The sequence below is a fragment of the Boleophthalmus pectinirostris genome, unplaced genomic scaffold (assembly GCF_026225935.1).
Source record: "Boleophthalmus pectinirostris isolate CB_2022bp ecotype Guang Dong unplaced genomic scaffold, ASM2622593v1 HiC_scaffold_771, whole genome shotgun sequence".
Classification (NCBI taxonomy): domain Eukaryota; kingdom Metazoa; phylum Chordata; class Actinopteri; order Gobiiformes; family Gobiidae; genus Boleophthalmus; species Boleophthalmus pectinirostris.
Window position 1 is genome coordinate 1 of NW_026571506.1, and position 21716 is coordinate 21716.

A 21716-nucleotide genomic window follows, 5' to 3' on the forward strand; every position below is an offset into this window, starting at 1 on the left:
AAAGATTAAAAGTAATTTAACCATAAGTTCTGGCCTTCTCAGTTCGACTGGATGCTACATCTACTATATATATATATCGACAATATTATGATACAACATGAGTTCTACGGATTATCGCGGAAATTCATCCTGCTCAGGTGATGCCCAAGGAGGCATCCCAGCTCTTCCTGTGTGACAGCTCCTCATGTCATCTCCAAGGGAGAGCCCAGTCACTCAGCATATGAAACTCATTGGGACTACTTGAAATACATGTTTCAAAAGCCAGGTAATGATCAATTCCATTTCAGTTTTATTGTGATCTTTTAAGTACAAAGTTAGGAAAAAAAAAAGTCTTGTGGTTGTTTTAAATTCAGAATAGTAAATATATATATTGACATTCATCATGAGTTATAACTCATAATACTTAATGTTTCTCATTTGAATTCAGTCGTTGTGGACATATGGTTTCTGGATGTTGTTTTGACTGCTGTAGGCTTCATTCAGATACTTCTGGAGCCCTGCAACCTGCTCCTCCTGGAAACACAAAAAAAAATCATGTAATAAATTACTATTGTCGAAGTGAATATAGTCTGCATATAAAAGCCACCCATTGAGTGGAGGGTCTCAAATTAAATTAAATTTTAGGGGGAAACCTCTGGTCTAAATCATGACAGTGCATTTGTCTTACCAATACATTCACTCGTTCAGCTGCTGCCATTGCCACATTGAGCCTCCTCTCATCTTCCTCCCGCTCCTCCTCGATCACACCCAACCTGAAAACAATTGCAATTTTATTTGCATAAAGTTCTGTATTTTCTAACTTTGATAGTGCCAAATCGGCATCCATGAAAAATAAGTAAACAAATATCCAAAACTCATTTACTGCAAAGTACTATAATATCATAAAAAATATCATCAGATATTTAATTAATTCATAAATCAATTATTCCATTTATATAGCACCTTTCAAGATACCCAAAGCACTTTACAGTTCATTATTCATTCACTCAACACTAAGTGTTGATATTTGACTTTCATTTCACAGTAAACCAGCCTATCAGTTTCAATATATCAAATAATTGGATTCAGTGCAATAACCATGCATAACTCATACACACCAACACATTTTTCATAATGTACAGGTAAATTTATATTGGTAATAGGTCAATTTATATTGTTTGCGCACCACTCCAGTATTGTGCAATATTTCAGAATATCCTCTTGCAATATCTGAATCTTACCTGAAGGAGGCACTGGCAAGCTGCTCTTCTGTCACTGCCAAGAGATCGCGCAACTCGCAAACTTCAGCCTGGAGCACTGCGTTTTGTTCTTGCAGCAGTACATTCTGGTCCTGGTTCTGATTGATGAAGTCCTCTAATCGTTTGGCCATGTCCAGCTCTCTCTCTGTCACCTGCTCAATCCCAAGACGCAGCTCTGACAACTCCTGAGCGTGCTGCACATATATAAAACAAACTTATTCTTGATTCTTCAACAGTATAGTTTGACTATTATGTACCTCACTGTGGTTTAGAAACATGCAGATGGTTGCCTGAGTAGAAATAACAGATTACCATCTATTAGAAGTTTAGTTTCTGTAAAAAGTGCACTGTGTGACTTTTCTGGCACCTTTGCCTGGAAATATGGACTATGGTATTATTTATCTTAACCTATAGAGAAAAGTGAGTGACAAACTAGACCAAGTTATAGGTTAGATATGTGAAGGGGCATGGTTTTCAAGGTATTTATTTTGCTGTAAACACGCCTCTTATGTCTAATGCAAGCTAGAATAATAGCCTTGTATTTTGGACAATACCAGGCAAAGCGACTACATTATCATGGAGACTAGCCCCCAATCAGAAAAGATACAGAATGCACTTTTAATTCTTAAAATATATAATATTTTATGTTAGAATAGCATTTAGAGCGATCATTATACTTGACTAGACTATACACATAAACATAATTTCCTCATTGTTATTGTTTATATATCTATATTTAAATCTATATGTTACTATTTATATGAAAGTGCTTCAATAATTCTCTCCTTCACTGTATTGAGCTGAGCCAAATATTAACCACAGTACCCTGTCCAACATGTTGAATTCTTCTGTTTCTGTCTTGATCTCACTCGACTCTCTGTTTTGGTTGACTATGATCCACGGGACTGGCGCAGGTGTCCGCTTGATACTTTCATTCTGTTAAAAATAGAAATATGCTCTTGTCATGGGTTTCAATGTCTAAAAAATACCCCTCCTTGTTCCTCTTAGCACTCACAGTTTGTGGCAAGGTGATGTGTGGTTGGTTAGGCTCTGTTGCCTCCTGGTGGTCATCGGCGGTGGGCAGGTTTTCCGTGCTGGTCTGCCTCTTCATGTACTTTTTGTGTCCCACGGGTCGGTGTGGGGCACTCTGGGTTCGATGGACTGGTTTCCTCTCTTTAAAACTCCTCCGGGTCCTGTTATCGCTTCAGAATAAACACTAAAATTAAAAACTAATACTATAAAGTATATTATAAAGTGAACCATAACCTTAACTTATTAATATATAGTCTGTAAAGGGCCAGAAGGCACATTTGCCTATACATAGTGTCCATCTTACCCATCTCGTGTGCCTTTGGTCTCAAAGGGAAGCTGCTGCATTGATGACTGAAGAGGGCTGTATTTAGCCAAGTCCTTTGGTGGCACATAAGTTGGCTTTATTTGACCTGCTTGGCTACATAATACAATAAATGCATTAGAAAGTGTATTATTTAAATTTATTATAATACATGTACATACATGTATCACACACGTGGTTTAGTTATTTACAATACCACTTATGATCGTAAGATGCCCACCTGCTAACCATGATGCGAGGGGCTTCAGGTCCCAGAGACTCTGTGATCTGGTTGAGGATTGAAGGCAGTGGGTACAGTTTGTCTGTAGTTTCCTGAAGGAAAAAAAAGCTTTTAAGATTGTGTATTTTTGTTTGTATTGAGGTACAAAGTATTCAGTATAGGAACTTTTCATCCTGTTATTAAGGAATATGTATACAATTGAAATCTGTGGCCATACCGGCTTGTCAAAGCTTGAACCCATCAGATTTCAAAAGCTAAGCAAGGCCGGGCCTGGGTAGAACTTGGATCGGAGACAGCTGGGAAAATCAGTTGGCACAGTGGGGCGCCAGTGACAAGCACTGTCATTGTGTCCTTAGACAAGGCACTGCACCCACATTGCCTAGTATGAAAGGTGTGTGTGTGTGAGTGGTGGTTGTCAGAGGGGCTGATGGTGCCAATTGGCATGGCAGCCGCACTTCAGTCAGTCTGCCCCAGGGCAGCTGTGGCTACAATAGTAGCTTACCACCATCGCATAAGGAGTGACTGAATAATGCTCTGTAAAACATCTTTGTGACAAATGTCTGTGAAAAGCGCTATATAAATAAAAACTTACTTACATACTATATCGTATCAGTATTTTAGACTGTTAACTACATACATGGTATTTGGATGTTTTAAAATCTAAATTTGTAGTAATTTTCTTTTTTATTTAGAGAATGGTGTGTTCTGTGTTCTATTGTAAAATGCCGTTTGTGTATTAATATGATCACTATTTTTCATAAAAGAGATTAAATGTTTGCACAAAGTAATGCTGTTTAAAATTATATAAAATGTGCAATATATTGTGATTACAGCAACATGGGATATAAAAATGGTACATAATGTTAGGCATGTATTGTGTTTGGAATTTGTGAGGTACCCATTGATTCCCTGATCAAATTATTTTGTCATCAATACTAGATTGAAAATAGGCATTTTCTGTGTCCCACCTGGTCCTTCTCATAGATGATGTCCACCAGCAGGCCGTGCAGCACGGCCAGGCGAAGGGGCAGGTCCACGTAACCATCAAATGAAGTCATGGGGATTTCAGTGTCTGGGTTAGACACTGTTTGCAAAAAGCCTCTCATACCTTCCCAGTGCTGCTCCAGGAAGTCGTTCATAAACAGCATGTACTCCTCCTTCTCTCCAAATCTACAAAATTGTAAATAAAAACAAATAAAAAAATATATGTTTCATATATAAACAAGGTAGTATTTCATTCAAAAAACAGTTAAATTTATTCTTCCAAAGCCTGAATTTTGCTACTTTTTAAAATTTCAATTAAAACAAACGAACAAAAAAAAAAAAAGATCATTGACAATTTTAAACAAATAGATCTTGATTTGCTAACATTTGATTAATTGCCCAGCACTAATCACTAGTATTAATAACCAGAGTACAGTCATAGTGGTAGTAGTAGCAGAATATAAGAGTGATCTTGCTACGTGGAAACCTAATCTAGTATGTACAGTACATATCTATACTTGCTATACTGTTTTCAAGTTTGATGTAACAATGCATACATTTGACTATAGCTTCTGGCCATTTTGCAAATGTTTACAAAATTGCATGACTTACTGAGTGAAGTTAGCGAGGTTCTGGATGACTTTGGCTGTTAGAGTGAGAGTCCGTAGGGTGCTTGCTTCTGGGTAGGGTTGTGCCAGATTGAACAGAGAGGGGCTGAGGATGGCAGGACAGAGGAACCGCAGGAAAAGAGAGGCAGAGATCAGCCTTTGTCCGATTTCAGGTTTGCCCTGGTCCTCACACAACTCCATCCAGCTCGAGAAGATCTTGTGCAATTCTTCAGGAAAATGTCTAAGGAAAAGTTAAGTGAATATCAGCAATATATATGAGCTGCCTTGACCAGTGAATTTATCCATTGAGATCATTAAGGTTTTGTATTATATCTGTTTTTTTCTATCATATCTTGGAGGGATAACTGTCATAACTATGGAGGGATCAAGTCAGTGAAGCTCTTGTGCTAGTCCCAAGTGTGAATAACCTGTTTTGGTTTCAAATGCAAAGTATCTCATACAGCAAAAATGGGGAAAAAAAAAACTCTCCACAGATCTGCTGACCCAACTTGACCAGTTCTTCTGTTAAACTGCACTGAGACCTTTGACTGACACACAAAGGCAACTGAGGCGCAGTGTAAATGATTATTATTATTATATAGAATATCATGAGTCTTGATTTTACCACAGGTTTTGTTAGACATTATAATAACTGGAATGAAACTGGGGGTGAAGAGTGGGGAAGATAAACAAACTCTTGGATATTACAACCAACCTCATTGGCCATCATTCACTTTTCAATTATAAGGTCATTATTGGCTATAGGTACATTGTAATACTTATTTCTGTACAGGGTCGGTCATGTTATATTTTCTTACCCATGAGTACCAATGATCTTCTGCACCACCTCCTCACATGTGTCTTGTAGCTGCTTCTGGTTGTTTGTTAAATCAGATGCAGGACATTTCTTAGGGTCGACTTCACAATTCTCCACAGAGGAATACAGACGTCTGATGAACTCCCCTGAATATTATAAAAGAGAAATGATGAAAACACCAACATTATGTGAGAGATTGTTTTATTCATTGTTAATCTTACCTAACGTGCCAATGAGATACTTTTGCCCAACCAGCTTCATGTATTCGTCAATGGCTTTAGTGGCCAGAGTATTTTCCCTGAAGATCAGTGCTTCATTCTCTCCGAGTCGCTCCACCTCAGCACTGCCCAGATCAATCAGGAAATCCTAATATTTCAGAACGAGATTATGGTTAAAGGTGACTGTGTAACTTGTCTTGTTTTCAAGAATGTTATTGCTCTGAAAGGTTCCAAAGTATGGCATTAAACTTGTCCATCTACTGTTATTTAATTAAAGCAGATGTTGCTCAGAAATGCCTCAGAAATACCTTAAGACATGCTTCTACCAACCCGGCAAACCCAATCGGATTATCAGAGGTGAGGCCACAATTTATTCTAAGACACACATTTATTCCAAGCCTAAACTTCAAACCACATATTTTTACTGAGAGAGGATTGACTGTCTGGATTAAAAAGATCTAAGTATTTTAACAATTAGAAATGACTGAATCTTGATCAAAATTTGAATACTTTCACAATTTGAACAATAAAAATTTTGACATTTACCTTTGCTTTCCCAATACTCTGCAGCACATGGACCAGTGCTCCTGCCAGCTCCTCCTTCTCCTTGACATTTAGCAGAGGCTCCAGTTTGGTGCACATCTCCACATAGTCCAAAGTCACATACTCCGCAAACTCTTTATACTTTTCCATCGGCAACACCTTCAGATTCTGGAAACGCACCTTAATTCTCAGTGAAGCTTGTGGTCCCAGCATTTCTTTAGCTGTTCCGGATGGTTTATATGGTACTATGGGATACCACTTTTCCTGATAGTTCCTACCTCGAATCTCAGCCAAAGCTATGCTGACACTGCCCAAGGGCTGCATGGTGGACTCATCCCGGGAATGACGCTTCTTTTTAGGGTCGTCATCACGGAAAAGGTGTAGGTTGATTTGGGAGATGGACGGGAGGTTGTCAAGCTCAAAAAATTCTCCCCAGAATATTTGACATCCTGCGGTCACGCCTCCACTGGAGTTAAGGACTCCGGTGGAGCCCATAGTGCCCTCCCCTGCCACACTGGAGCGGTTCGAAGGCTTTCCTACAGCGCGGCTACTGGTGCGGGCAAACAGGGTCCCGTCCAGGTGCACCTCACAGTAGTAACGTTTCTTTGGGAGCAGATCCTTGGCCTCATTCACCCACAGACTGAGGGAGTTCTCTGTGCGCTCGATATTGTCCTGGTAATAATTTAAAAAATCAGTTATTACTTATTCATATTATTATGATGCAAACATTTACTGCATTACATGATAGGCTATTGTACAACTTGCATGCATAATGACAAATAAAGAATTAGATTTCTGCATGTTACCATAAGAGTGACAATATAGCGATTGCATCAATTAATATACGTGTACTGTATAGTAGAAATGCAACTTTGCTATTTCAGTAAAAGGAGGAAATACTGACTTCTTACATTTAAATCTGTTGCTAGGCTATGGTAAAAAACTCAAATTCTTTTTGTCCTTTTTTTTAACAATACTCCAACTTGATTAAAATATTGTTGCAGGATGGATTGACTTCACTTTCCTTATGCATAATTCTTACTTAGCATTGGTTCATATTTTGTATTGCGTCGTGTGCAAACCTTATTTGGCTGTGCAGCCCGTCGGAGCTCTTCAATCCAGCGGTCACGTTCAGATAGTGAAGTGCACCCAAAGCAGTGGGTATTTTCAGAGTTTATCACCTGAGAATTCAAAACCAATCATTCATTTTTATTTAGTCATATGATGTGCCTAATATTACAAGCAGATGTTCACCTCAAAACAGTACTTCTCCCCCAGTATAGAACTATGGACAGGCCTGATCACTGTACTGGTGTCTGTGCTCAGGTCCAGACTGGGCAATACTGGGATGGAGATGGAGTTACTAGAGCCATGGAGCCTATATATATATATATATATAAAAAAAAAAAGATTATGAATATAAAGGTGCACTATGACATTTTTCTGGATGTAGAGTCTGCTTCCTGATTGCTGATTGGATTTTTGAACCCAGCATGTACCCCCACCAGATCAGTTACATAGTTTAATTTTAACAACATAGCACCAAGTTGAAATGTGTTTGTCCATTTAAAAATATTTACATTACCAGTCTCTTTTGAGCTGCCCTAAAGGCTGTGTAGCACTGTTCCTCTTTGCTTTATGTTCCAGACGTCTCTTAATCAGGCCCTACAGATTTAACATTGACATTAACATTGTGATATAAAGATAAACAAATGAGAACTGTCCTACATACAACACATACCCGTACGCCGCCATCTTGGGTCTTGGGTCGAGGTCCAGCCACATTGTCAGGGCATTCTGAGTGTTAGAAAAAAATATTTTTGAATGTGATTTATGTTTTTACATATTTGAAACAAAGAAAGTGCAGTTATTCTGTTTATATTACAAGAATGTCTACCCTCTAGGTTTATAGTAATTCCAGTAATGGAATCAGTAAACAAAATCTATGAATATCTATAATATTAAACACTTCTGTTGAAAAGTCTGCCCCTGCTTGTCTTCAAGAAGATGTTATTGCCAGAATGTTCAACAGTCTGGCAATAAGATTATTTATCTCCATGAACACAAGCAAGAGACACCATCAGTCCAATTTACAGATCAAATCTGTGGAGAGGTGACCACATTTATAGTAAAAGCATTACAGATAAGTTAAAATGCCATTCTGTGAAGCATTCCAGGCAAAACAATAAATAACATCTCACATTATGATATCTTTGTAATGCAAAAATACATTGGCAGTACCTTTTCATTTGAAAATGTTTAAAACAAATTTGTTAAAATATGTCTTACCCAAAGCCCCACCACAAACAATCCAGCGTCTAAATCCCATCATTTAGTCAAACAGAGAGTTCAAGTCCTTTACTTGAGAGTGATTAACTTACTAACTAATGTTTCTGCCAATCTTTTACTGACCAAACTTCACACTAAAACCTAATAAGTAAAATGATACAAAGCTGTAGAGACGCATTGCTTTTCCTTCCCTAATTTGATTGGACAGTGACATGATACTATCAAATAGGAAGCAATTTGAACCTCGCACGCATAAACCTCAAGTCATTTCCTGTCTAAACCTCACTGTAATGGCAGAAAACAGTACATAACTATTGGGTCTTCTAAGGAGGATGTGGTACACAACCTGGTAGTTTTCATGGAGATATTATTGCTTTGCTAAAATTGTTCTCTACAGGTATTCATTTTGTCCATCTGACAACGATTTTATTACAGTTTATTGCTTGAAAAATGCATTAATAAACATACAATGTTGCCTCTCACAGATCTGACCTGTAACTTCAACTGGTGGCGACACTATGGAGATAGACAAGTTTAATGTCATCATTTGGATAATCATCACCATCTCCATGCACGTGACAGACCCTCCATCAGAAAAGTTACACAGTGGAAATTAAGTGAAATTAGAGTTGTGAAATAGTGACCTTTGTCGATATCAACCAGGTTCTGCATACTGAGGTTGGACAAGCAGCTGCTGACACGATTACGGGTCCACATCGTTGGCTAAAAACAAAAGATAAAAACATGATAAATAATAATAGATGTCATCTTAGTAGGCTGAGCTCACATTTTAGAATTTGATATTGTCATTTTAAATGGAGGGCTGGGGCCTATATACAGTTCTTTAAAGAAATATCCACTTTAATGAGACACAAATGGTGAACCTTATCATCATTTCTTTGGGATTGTCTCTTGAACCCAACATATTGAGTCCAAACTTGCAAGTGACAATTCAAATAGATAGAAACCGTATCACCTTTATGGCTCTAATCAATAAATAAATGGCAATATATGGAAACTTCTATGAATAAAATGGTTCTTTAGAAATAGTAGATTATTGTATTTTTAGTTTTAGAATGTGCAAAATGATCACTGTAAAATTGGTTTGTAAAACTACGCATAGCATTGGTGGTTTTCAGATTCTACAATGTGATGACGTCATCTCAGTTTTTTTGCTTTTGATTACATTTTACTTTGAAAAGAAATATCTAAAGGTTACAAACAAACACTAAGACTTGATATATTTAAACAAAAATCTGTGTTTTAATTATATTTATATTTTTTGTTGACACCCATCTGCATTTAATATTATTGGCTTATAGAATAGAGTACCTCCTCTTCTTGTGCGATGAGGATTTGCCCATGTTCCAGGACACAGTTGCTGATGTCCCACAGTGGCACTTCCTGATGGGGCATCCATGACAGGCCTGGCTCCAAAACGGCCCCTGACTCCACCTCCACCACATCTGTCCCATCCACAGAAGGAATGAGAACATTTATTACTGGAATTGATACCAAACATACCAAACTACAAGTACAACAACATGCTAATACTATGACTGGAAACCACACAAAAATTCATACACATTAGAATTCTTAAGTAGAACTCTCAGGTTTTCAAGTAAAAAACAGGTAAAAGCATTTCAGAAAAATACATTCAATACATAATTTCAATAGGCCTGTTATTTAAAATTCGCAGAGAGGCATACCACTATTGATAATCAATACTGTATATTACACAATGATAAATTAGCATTAAGCAGTATGAAAGTATACTTATGGTTTGTCCTGTGCATTGATTAACTGATGGAGTTAATGGGGCCTGGAAAAAGTAAAAACTCTCTTATCTAGTATCTCAATAATCTGAGCATATTTGACCCAAAGTTCACTGACAAAACAAGAAAAATACTGGTAAATTGTGTATTTGTATGTAAAATTGCACTTGTACTTGATAAAGAGATTTTTTGATAATATATAAAAATCTTTATCATCATATAAAACTTTGATCATTACAGTTGCACACGACTATTGTTTATTCAGTGATTTGACTGCCTTTATCTCACAGTGACCACTCCTGTTTTGTTACCACAGTGACTGATGCTATCACACTGAGTCAGGATGAGCTGCGTACATCCTGTGCAAAGTGTGTGATTTATTTATTTATTTTTTTTTTCACTTAATTTCCATTTTCATGGTTAAATAATGTAGAAGATAGTACTATACATAAAATCCAGAATTAGAATGAAAATTGCATACAATTTTAATATGTTCAACATTTATGTGTTTTAGTTATGGTTCCTTGATTATCAAGTTTATTTTACTTTTAATGTCTTGTAGTTATTTTGCTTTTATTAGCTGTAAATCAACATAACTACATGACAAAAATAAGTTTAATAATTGCTTACATTGGTGTCAGGACTGTATTAGTATTATAATGGACAGTAATACACTTATACAACCATATAAAGACAACTGAAATGCCGACATGTCTAAGATACCACTATAAAGCAAATTCATACCTAAAAGCTCAGGCAATCTGTAAAGGCCCACTTTGACACAAGATAAACCATAAACTAAAGCATGCTCCTGTGTAGCAGTGGTATAGCTGAATTAGGACATTTCCTGGTATTACATTATATCCTTTACACTCATTTTTGTTTGTGCAAGTTAAAACATGTATACACAGACACCAACTCTGACAAATTTTTTAAAATGAATAAAACATTACTGACTGTACTACCTCAGAAATGGGTTGTTGAACTACTCTTTTATGTCATCATGACTTGTTGGGTTACTTTAGTTATTTAATGCTTAATAATTGTGTTATTAGAAGTATTATTACTGTGTTACCACCAAACTCTCAGTATTAATTTTGAGGGTATAATAATTTTTTCAACACATTACTGTTCAGGATGTAGACACCCATCCTGCAAAATTACAGCCAATATTCAACCTCTTTAAAAGTAAAAATTATTTCAACTGAATATCATTCACTGTAAAAGTATTTCACTAATGTGGGATAAGTTGCTTTGGGGGACTTTGGTAAAGTGGTTCAAGCCACTAAAATGGAACACGTGTTTGGAAACCCTTACATCAGCCACTGTGTCATGTGTATTATTTATGGTTAGTTTTAGTGACTACTCAAACCTTTTCCTAAACTTAACTTAACAAACCCCACATCTTAACCATTTCCCCAACACTAACCATAACCTAACCCATTTTCTTAAGAATATTCCTGCTCCTAAACTTCATCACTTGACCAATCACAGCAGGCTGTCCCGGAGCATACTACATGAATCTAATGCCTAAATATTACTACAAAGAAATGTCCATCTCCCTAGGCCTGTCATGATAATTACTATACCAACTTATCATTCAATATATGAAAACTGGAACACTACATTTTGGCACACAATATATATCGTGTGTAGAATTTCTTTGCAATAGTGCAGAGATTTTAGTCATGTTTCTGTGTTATGATGAGATTTGAGCAGAAGAGGGTAGAATAAAAAACTCCTAGGACTAATCATTAGTTTATTCTGCTATTTATTAGTTGCATCTCAGGCTTTTTAATGGTACAGTATATTTAAAAATAAGTTTACTAGGATCATCCTGCTTTGTGTCAGTGGCATAAAGTGTTTTAATATTACCATTTATTGCAATATTTCTCTTTCAAAATTTGCTCTCCCACCACCAAATTTCCTACATATAGTTTATCAATAACTGGCTGGCATTAATATATGAATGTATTGACTTTTTTCTGGCCAATATACCTGAACAAATCTGGCAACACTGTCATACAGCCATGTGGGCCCTTACCTGTGCGTATGGCGGGATTGCTGCTCCGACTGTGCAGTTTGGGTCTCTTAAATTTCTGCGACACCGTGCGCAGGTACTTCTTAAACAGTGCCCCTCCTACTGCTGCCCCCTTCTGGCCGGGGTCAGTGCTGGGTGACCCCCCAGAGGCCTCATTATCAGAGGAGGAGGGAGGGGCGGTCTGGGAAGAGCTACCGGACTGACCCCGGGCCGAGAAGAGCATTCCAGGAGGCTCAGACAGGGCTCTTATGAATGGATACCTCCTCCCTCCTCCTGTAGATTTGCAAAATATTAGAGATGGGACAAGATCTCGTAAGACAAAATTGTCATTAGACTGTGCATACATGAGGAAAATTATCTTTACTTCCAAAAAGAGGTGCAAAACTGTGAAAATAAGTGCATAATTTATATATTAGAAACTATGTTAAAATCTTGCTTGTCTCATTCTCATGGAGTCAATATTGTGTCTTGTCTCACCCTGTGAAAATTGTGTCTTGTCCCACCCCTACAAGATATATTTATCAGTTTAGGTTCTTCTTGTTAGGAAATTGCTAAGATTTCTTTTTATCAGTTTTATATCCCTATGAAGCTGAACTTATGGAACAGATGAACAAATGTGTGCACATATTTGATCCTAAACTGAGCCAAAAGTAGATCTGATGAAGACTTGGTTAGGTCTTATGTCTCACAATATTATTCTGCACTTTTACTATGCAAGTTTCCTCACCTAAATGGATAGGTTATTGCAGCCGCACAGTAAACGCAGAGACAACAACATTGGCCATGATCCTTTGCTATTTTCCAAGTAAGTTATCGTGACAAAAAAGGCATTCAAATGTACTAAAGTCGCAGCTACAATGTAAATTCTAAAACAAAGCATTTTTAGAAATATGCTTGCATGTAACATAACTAAAAAAAAAAAAGTTTAGTGGAAGTAGTTGAGAATCAATAAATATTACAATATACAGGACATCAAACAGACTAATGCACATCATAGCCTTATAAAGCATTTTTGCATAAGTAACATGTGATTGTGAGCATATTTGTAAAGCTGACACCATGATATTACCATACCATGAGATTTGGATGCGTCCTTTGATCCTTCTGCTCCTTTGTTACTTGACACCTTGTCTCCTGGGTCCTCGCTCAGTGCTTTTCTCCAGTTCTGCATAGTTTTCCATTTGCTGGTGGATGCCTTGGTGAGTTTATCGAGTGTAGAAGATGGAGAGGGTGCTGCACCTGCTTCCTTCAACTCCTCAGATCCTCCTTTAGACCCAGTGTGCCATTTATAAGAGTCGAGAGGATCTGTGTTTTCAGGGGTTTGTGGAGAATCCATAGAAGATTCTGTCTCTTTTTCCACCGGTCCAGGCTCCTTCATTGTTAGATTTGGTGTAACTTCTGATTCGGCCTCCTCAGTGCCCATTGTAAACCACCAGCTGTCAAATATCACAGTTTTTTCATGAACGTCCTTTCCAACAGTCTTCAAGTAATTTTAAAATTCAGAGCAATAGATTAGCCGTACCTCTGCCAGTCTTGCCTCTTTGGTGTTTTTATTTCCTGTCATTCAAAATGCTTCTCAAACCGTTGTGTCTGTGGTTAGCTGTGCTGCAGCCTCTCTCACTCTCTCTCTGTCTGTCTGCTTCCTCATTGTACAAGTTCACCTTTTCTAGAAACTGCCTTTATCAACTCATGTTTAAAAGTACTTCCTCTCCCTCCCATTTAAAAGCTGCTGATGTTTTGCACAATATCAATGACAACACAAATGGTCAATGCAGATGATTTTCACATTTAGTAAAATAAAATGAGCGGCCTCTTGAACAGTTACTAAGTTCTTGCATTTTCTGTCATAGATTTAATTGTATGTTGTTTGTTTTTTTGTTTTTGTTTTTTTGGCATAGAGTTATTTTATTTAAACATTTTAAAAGGGAAGAAAAATAATATATAGTTTCCATACCATTTAACACATTTAAAACATTCACACTGACAAAATGTACAATAATGATTACAATACTGATTACTTGCTGATGCTACCTGAGAGTGTATGAACTGTTGACTGTTATGAGTTTCCTGTCAAAGCGACACTTCCGGACCTGAAAACCACTTCCTGATCTCGTACTGTTTTCTGATGGAAAACACCTGCAGCTTTTCTATGAGAAAAATCATCAACATTTACTGATCTTTTAGCTAAAATATTAGAACAAGGACTTTCAGCCGTGAGTTTAATTAAAATCTGGATATATAATGTGATATAAAATTGGACAATAAACAAATTAATCCCTGACATGTACATTTAGTATGAGATTATTGTTGACCATTTAAACACATTTTTGTCAGTCTGGAGTTAACGTTGGCTACAATGGCGCCACCTGGTTGCAGAGTTACAGCACAAAAATGAAAAATGTAGTAGTTGTAATTAGAAGCCATTGCCAGTAGAGGGTACTAAAAATATTCAGGGGGAACAACTAATCTTTAATCAGAACAGTATAAGATTTTGGCTATCAAGCTATTACTGATTACAAGAAGGCTAATCATATGGTATTATAAAACCTAAAATCCATGCCTGATTTGTATTGTTCTGTTTGATAACAGTACAAAAACAATGGAAGCAAGAAGGGAGAAGTGTCCTGCGCAAAGAATGAACTGTAAATATGATTAGAGATGGCGTTGAATGACCAATGTTGCAATGAAATAATGTACTTCACTGCAAATCTACGACTTAACAATCATAGGGGCTATCATAGAGGGAGTTCCCTCTTTGTTTGGTGTTTGACCCAGTACACAGAGTTCCACATTGTTGAACAGTCAGGCCCATTATGCATTACATTGCATTTTACTTTATCCTTCTAAACTCAATGCCCTGCCTGCCACTGTACACAGTGTCAACAGCTCTGACCTTTTGAGCCAGTACTGTGATATTTGCTGGTACATCCTGTGATTATAAATGCCTTTGTAATGGGTTCACAATAGCCCACATGCTACAGCGGTCAGTCAACAGTTAATGCTGGTGTGAACTGCAGCTCTGGCCTTTAAGACTCAATCGCCTTACTGCTATCATCCTCTGCCATCGCCACTAAGCCCCTTACAAAATTAGGAAGCAAGTGTAGTAACTAATACAACAATAGTGGCCATGGCCAGGTGCTGGAATTTTTAAAAGCAATAGGTTGTGGGTGAACTAGTGTAAGAGCACACCACCAACAAAGTATTATTTTGTGCTGAAAATTACATTATATGGCCAAGAAAATGTATATTTTTTCATTATCATTGTGGTATTTTAATCAATATCAAACATCGTCCTTAGTGTCGAAATCTAATTTAAATCAAAATTTCATTTCTTTAGTATTGAGACAACACTACAGTGATTAGTCAAGCCAATTTATTTAAAACAACAAAAGGTGTACCAAAGATTAAAATGTGGTTGAGTAAATACGTGTGTTGAGAGCTGAAGGTTTGATTTTATTTAATTCAAAATAATATATTATGTGTGGTGACTTGAGATAATTGTCTGTACACCCCTGAAGATAAATAATTTGTAACCTTGTCTTCTTGGTGGCATACAGAACATTCTAGAACCCCAAAGGGAAATGTAAGCAAATCCAAAGCATTTGCAAAATATAAACAATTAGGCCCTAAATGTAAATTGAAGTTTTTCATTTTAACACTGTGAATCACCTACCATCATGTAACCTTATATCCTCTGGGCCAACAACAAAGATTGAATTAGCTGTTAAAATGTTAACTTAAAAAATGTAAAAGCGTAAAAGACAGAGTTCTAATGGTGACCTCAGGAACTGTGTATAATGACACAAGTCAAAACAGTAATTAATCATTTACACTTCTTTCTTTGACATGGACCACTGCTTGTTTACAAAGCTCCTTTTACAAGTAAGTAACAAAATAGGCTATTGGATTCCCACAGCAGCATTGATTACCTGATTCCTAATGGTCCCCATTGGCTCCATTCACAAGCTCAGAGCTGAGGTCAGATCAGGCTGGATGTGTTTCAGTTCAACTGCAGAAAATATGGGTCACAACTATTTAGTTTGACCTCGTGCAAACAAAATATGATTTAGCTTTGTAGCCCACTTAACAGATTGGTATGTTTACTTTAAAATTTGTGTGAATAACATATTTTATTTTACTAATGCTAAAACTCGCATTTTGGGGGAACAACCATAGAGATTCTGTCATAAGTATGAGTATGGAAAAACAGCATATGATGTGATAAAAGATATGACCATGTAGCTATTTCCTGAGAATTTCTTGCTCCGCAGTCCAGTACATTCAGACTGAAAATTACTTCCGGATGGCAGTCAAAATGTCTCAATTTCCAGATGACTTCTGAAACCTTTTCTACCATAGACCACTCCTGGACGAATGAGGGATTACACCAACTCATTTTCACCTACAGGCCTATTGTAGCACATCTAGGGTAGACAATGACAATCACAGAACAAAAATACATATTAAAGTAACTCTCATGAAATGACAAGGCCCAAAATGTTGTGACAACACAGCAGTGAGTTACAAAGTGTTAAAAACCACTTCCTGATCTGGTGGTGTTTTGTGGTGGCAAACACCTGCAGTAAATCTTAGAAAAAAATTATTTACTTTTTTGACCTGGCTATATTTTATAAGCTGATCGCTACACACTAAAATTGGATTCGGGGTTATATTGTTATTATGAGGCTGTTTCTTGGTTGAGACATACATAACAGGTAACAACTCCCAGGCCTAACAGGTTCACTCCTGTGGTGATGGAGTGGGTGGTTTTTACTGTGACAGTCAACTCATATGATTCACATTCATGATTCACACCAGGACTACATCAAAACTTTAGTGAGCTGTTTTGTGAGGACAGTTTTGTGACTGAATGTCATCTTGAAACTACTATCAGGTTTTTCCCGTAGTAACATCTTTGCATTGCGTTGGCTGTCTTCTACTACCATACATTTACATCTAGGCTGTGCATTACTAAATAGTTTACAATAAAATATAATTGAACTTTAGAATATTTCTGTTGTTAACAGTTTGACTAATTGAAAAAGATAAATCTGAGCCGAAATGTTGTAATGTGATTGTACTAAACTGCTGGTACTTTCGTAAAATCAGACAGATCTGTGTTGCATGGGATGACCAGATGTCCCTATTTACAGTCCTGGTTTTGAGCCTGTGTCCCCTGTCCCAGCAGATTTATCCAAAACCAGTGATTTGTCCCAGTTTTATACAAGAAATGTCCCAGCTGTCCCTATTTTTGACCAAATTGATACCTGCCAACAATAAACAGAGGCATACATTGTGACTGAGTAAAATACAGAAAAGCATACTTAAAAATGACCAAAACACAAGAAAATGTGACTCACGTTAGTCATGAATGGGCCTAGTGCAACAATATAACAATGTTCCTTATTTACGCACTCCTTTCACAATTTTATTATTACCAACCACCACCAACCAGGGGAGTCCCAATTTTTTTGATTCTGAAAATGTGGTCACCGTAGTGTTGCATTTTTTCTTATCCATTTGAACTGCTGTACTTGATTAACATAGACTCCCTGCTTCACTCTTTTATCACTACTGTACCGTTTGTCCTTCAGAGGAAAGAAGATAAGACTGATGTGGACGGTGTTATGCCAGTCTCTACCGCGGCACTGCGCAGCTCCAGCACCACTGGAGCCCGTGGAAAAATCCAAGCGAGCCTTCTTCAGGATTTAACCCGGGAGGAGGAGCTTCAATCACGGAGGCATGACCAAGGGAGGCGGGCAGGTCTACAGCACATACCGTCCTCCTACACCAACACTCCGGCTACGAACAAGCATATAACAACAGCCCGGCTCGGAAATCTTGCTGCCAGATCTTACAATGCTATTCTTGTTTGATTTCTGATGGAGTCTTGCCTTTGAAGCTAACTCTGGCGACATGGGGAGCTCCAGTTAGCATCGAAGCTAACCAGCGCTAGCTCTTCCACCGGCGAACTGGAAAGCGAGAAGGGAATGGCAAGACATCCCACAAAGGATCAATTAAAACGAAACAACAACAACTAAAATCCCAGGATTAGGCCGGTTTTGTTACTGTTCATTCATAGGTAAGGCAAGTTCTAGATCACATTAATTGACTCATAAACTATGGTGCAAAGTTAGCTTGCGGTAGACTCGTTTCAGCAAAGCGTTCGTGTTGAGTAACAGCTAAAGCCTCATAAGACGTTTTTAAAACTCATAACATATTCATTTTTTCATGTAGTACTGCTCATATAAGCCACTTCTACCCCCTTCTTATGTGTAAACAATTTGATCAGTATCTCCAGTCAAACAATTGTTTCTTTGATCTTGTCTCGCTTCAGTCAAAACATTGAGAAAGGCACAGACCATAACACACATCTCGTAAACTCTTGCTGCTCTCATAATATTTTTTGTAATTGCACAGTCTTAAAAACATAATAACTTGCTAACCCGAACTAATTCTGTTGTTGTGACTCGCCTTTTAAGTTTTCAGACTGATCTTAAAGCATGACGGTAATTATTATTGTGTGTAGAGGTGTGTAGGTTGTGCTAGAAACGTGTTGTTAAAAGTGAATTATAGTGGCGACCTGTCCATCGCTCTAGTCTGCCTCCTTGATCCCTGTTTTAAATTAGTAGATCATAGGTGGTTCACAAAGCCTACTCCCTCCTTGTAGCAGTGTTCCCACCTAGACAACATCTAGCTTCGATCAAATGTAAGGTCTCTTTCTTTGGGATGTTATTGCTTTGTCTGGATTTTTTTTCACAGTATTGCATTAAACATTTCTGTCTTCACTGAGACCAAACTAGACCGAGATACAGGTTAGATCTGTGGAGAGGCAACCCCACTCACAGTCATAATGACTGTTTTTCTAGATATTTTTGTGCCATAAAACCTGTAATTGAATGAATGTAAGATAGAGCTGTTTAATGTCATATTGTGGAACATTCCAGGCAGAGAAATGGCAAATCTATAGAAACAAGCAGGTGACCGACCCCCAATCAAAAACTTAACCTTTACTTTAACTTACCCTTAAGGCTACATTTTGAGCTCTATCCAGTCTGTGAGTCATAGTCTTTTCATTTGGATTACGAGTGGACAATATTTGGCAGTAATAAATGTCAATATTTTTTTCATTTTAATAATCAGATAACATTTTCTAAGTGTTAAAGTTTGTTGACCTTAGTTCAGTTTCAGGTGTTCCTCAGAAAAAAGAACGATGAACCAAAATTGTCACTTTTGATATTTTTTGAGGGATAAAATATAAGTCTTTCCTATTTGTTATTTGTGATTCTTTTCTAAAAATGTTTACTCAAATCAACAATTTTATTACTACTAGCACTTTAGGTTGCTTTGGGCTTTGGACAAATCTATCATTGTATGTTATAGAATTGTGCTTAACTTGAAAATCATGCAAAGATGCATTGAGAAAATATCATTACCAGTGTACCACTGTCTTAAAATATGCCTACTATGTGAGTATATGTGCTAGTTTAGTTGTATCCCCAATAGTTTGCAGAGAAATGTCACTGCAGTAGTACTGTCTTTTGATAAATGAGTTGGGAATGCTGCATCCATTGATCTGTGGGAACTCGGGTCACTGCTCTAGAGACTTCCATCTGCAGCCCATAACAATTCACTGTTCTTTTACTATATAAGGCATCCCTATATAACATTCCACTATATGCTCTTATTATGCACACCTGCTGTCTATGAAGCATGCAGTCGGCCAGTGCACACAACCTCACACTTTGAATCCACACTGAGTCCCCGGCTGTGGGCCAGATGCATCTGTCATACAGTAATGCTGGCAGGCAATGTGTTACTGAAATCCTGCCAAGAATGAGTAGTCCTTCAACTCACCTTGTCTGCTCCTGAATAGTTTACAAAAAGAGGTGGAATAGGGTTTGGTTGGATAATGTCAAATAAAAGTACAGCTAGATCGATATATCAGGCCAGAACATAGACGCAGTGCTTTAATTTAATACTTTAATATGAAGAGATAAATTTACTAAACATGACTATACAGCCCTCTTAAAAATTGTTGAGTTTGTAGGAACTTGAAATTTGAATCGGTATCGCCATGAAAAAACCCATATAGCTTTATATTTTGTTCATTTCTGTGTCTCTTGATGGATTAATTTGCTTGAAGAGACCAACAGTGAAAGAATACACATAAACTGGAATCCATGTCTAATAAATTTTAGCAGTAACACTTAAAGAGCTATAAGGAGACATCTTTTAATGCACTGATTTACGACTAGGTTCATATTACAAAATTGGTTTAGGTTTATTTGCATAAAACAAATTCTACCATTGTACCATTTCCATCACACTGTGTTTAAAAGAGCGTGTACTGTAGTGAGTTAAATGACTTGTAGTAAGGAAGAAATAAAATTCACTAATCCCTTCACAGTTCATTGGGAACAGAAGGGATTATGTGTCCAAGATTTTGACTCATGACATTTATTTTACTAGTACACAGATACTATCTCTGTGACCTCAAGCCAATACTCATATTACTGTATAATAGAGTCCAAACATAGGTCTCCAAGTTTAAAGTGTTATATTTGGAGCCTTCTTTCTCACTTCTGCAAAGATCCACTTGCTGAACCTAGAAAGAATCGAGATACAACTTCAAATGAGTTATACTGTGTTGTTTAAATAATACAATATGAATGCATTAGATTTGTATTATTATTCAACACAATTATACTTGAACAAATTTAAAAACAAACATTCACCGTACTAAATAGAGTAAATTCATAAAAATACAGCTGCTAAAAAGAGAATGTCAAAGAGCATATCAAATTACAACTTAAGTCTATTGTTACCTTCCATATTGTAGAGGTGAAATAATAAGAACTGTATTATAATCCCTGTTAATATTAATATTTTTTGATCCCCAGGTTGTTGGAGTGAGCATTGCCCCCACCATGGTGCAGAAATACCAGTCACCTGTGCGGGTGTACAAGTACCCCTTCGAGCTGGTGATGGCGGTGAGTGTTTTCACCTGTCATTTTAGTCTCAGGTTTGTAAAGCGCATGAATATTGCATGATATAGATGCGATGTTATGTAATACTGTATGGAGGTGGGCGCACTCCAGAGGTCACCCTCAGTAGGTAGTCATTGAATCACTTTGAGCACACACCTTTTCCATGTGGTTTCTAGATGGCTTCCTGAAATTATGTAGGCAAAGCTATGGTTTCACGCATTGTTTGCATTGACATCAGCTTGTTTGAGTTTGGTGTTTGTCTATTGTCGTGTTGTTTTAGTAAACGTGGGTAAAGTAGGTTTGTGTGTAGGAATGTGTGTTTTCCTATGTTTTTCAGTGCAACAAAGACATAAAAAATTCTTTAATTTAGTATATATATTTTTGGGGCTAAAAAGTTACACAGTGGAGCTTTAAAAACAAACAAATAAGAAACAACATGCGATTTGTCACTAATATTTCTTTAACGTTGTTCGGCCCTACTATAGACAATATTGAGCTTGACTTTTTGTTTGCACCAAAGAGAGGGTTTTTGGAGCAAAGCAATTAGGCAATAATCAGGCCAGAACATCTTTGTGGCAGGAAAGCAGTTCATTTCTAAAAGTGTTCTGACACGTTTCTGGTTTAATCACAAAATTGCAT

At 37.2% G+C, this 21716-nt stretch overlaps 1 protein-coding gene and 1 long non-coding RNA gene across 3 annotated transcripts; one reads left to right on the forward strand and one right to left on the reverse strand.

Moving 5' to 3' along the window:
- The first annotated feature begins 81 nt into the window (after positions 1-81).
- Positions 82-21113, forward strand: LOC129412252 (uncharacterized). Its single transcript, XR_008633628.1, has 3 exons — positions 82-265; positions 17682-18169; positions 20991-21113. It is a non-coding gene; the product is annotated as an uncharacterized LOC129412252 (long non-coding RNA).
- On the reverse strand, positions 267-13746 carry rasal3 (RAS protein activator like 3). Of its 2 annotated transcripts, XM_055165457.1 has the most exons (20): positions 13162-13746; positions 12091-12360; positions 9604-9737; positions 8916-8994; positions 7724-7779; positions 7568-7647; positions 7237-7360; positions 7065-7163; positions 5986-6654; positions 5443-5587; positions 5223-5367; positions 4409-4645; positions 3781-3982; positions 2813-2904; positions 2575-2688; positions 2254-2440; positions 2064-2174; positions 1221-1432; positions 668-752; positions 267-513 (listed from the first exon to the last, which is right to left on the reverse strand). In XM_055165457.1, exons 1-20 carry the CDS (start codon positions 13508-13510, stop codon positions 424-426), a joined length of 3480 nt encoding a protein of 1159 aa, XP_055021432.1. In that variant the 5' UTR covers positions 13511-13746; the 3' UTR covers positions 267-423. The 2 variants fall into 2 exon arrangements, with proteins under 2 accessions (XP_055021432.1, XP_055021433.1); XM_055165458.1 differs by lacking the exons at positions 8916-8994; positions 9604-9737; positions 12091-12360; positions 13162-13746 and adding an exon at positions 8272-8543.
- Positions 21114-21716: the final 603 nt, after the last annotated feature.

Bases quoted from the DNA above. Each gene is read 5' to 3' on its own strand.
- rasal3 (XM_055165457.1), bottom strand. From the start codon at position 13,510: ATGGGCACTGAGGAGGCCGAATCAGAAGTTACACCAAATCTAACAATG. The intron at 12,361-13,161 runs GTATGGTAATAT...GCAAATCTACAG, and splicing joins GGACGCATCCAAATCTCATG to GAGGAGGGAGGAGGTATCCA. The intron at 7,648-7,723 runs GTATGTGTTGTA...TTAAATCTGTAG, and splicing joins CCCAAGATGGCGGCGTACGG to GGCCTGATTAAGAGACGTCT.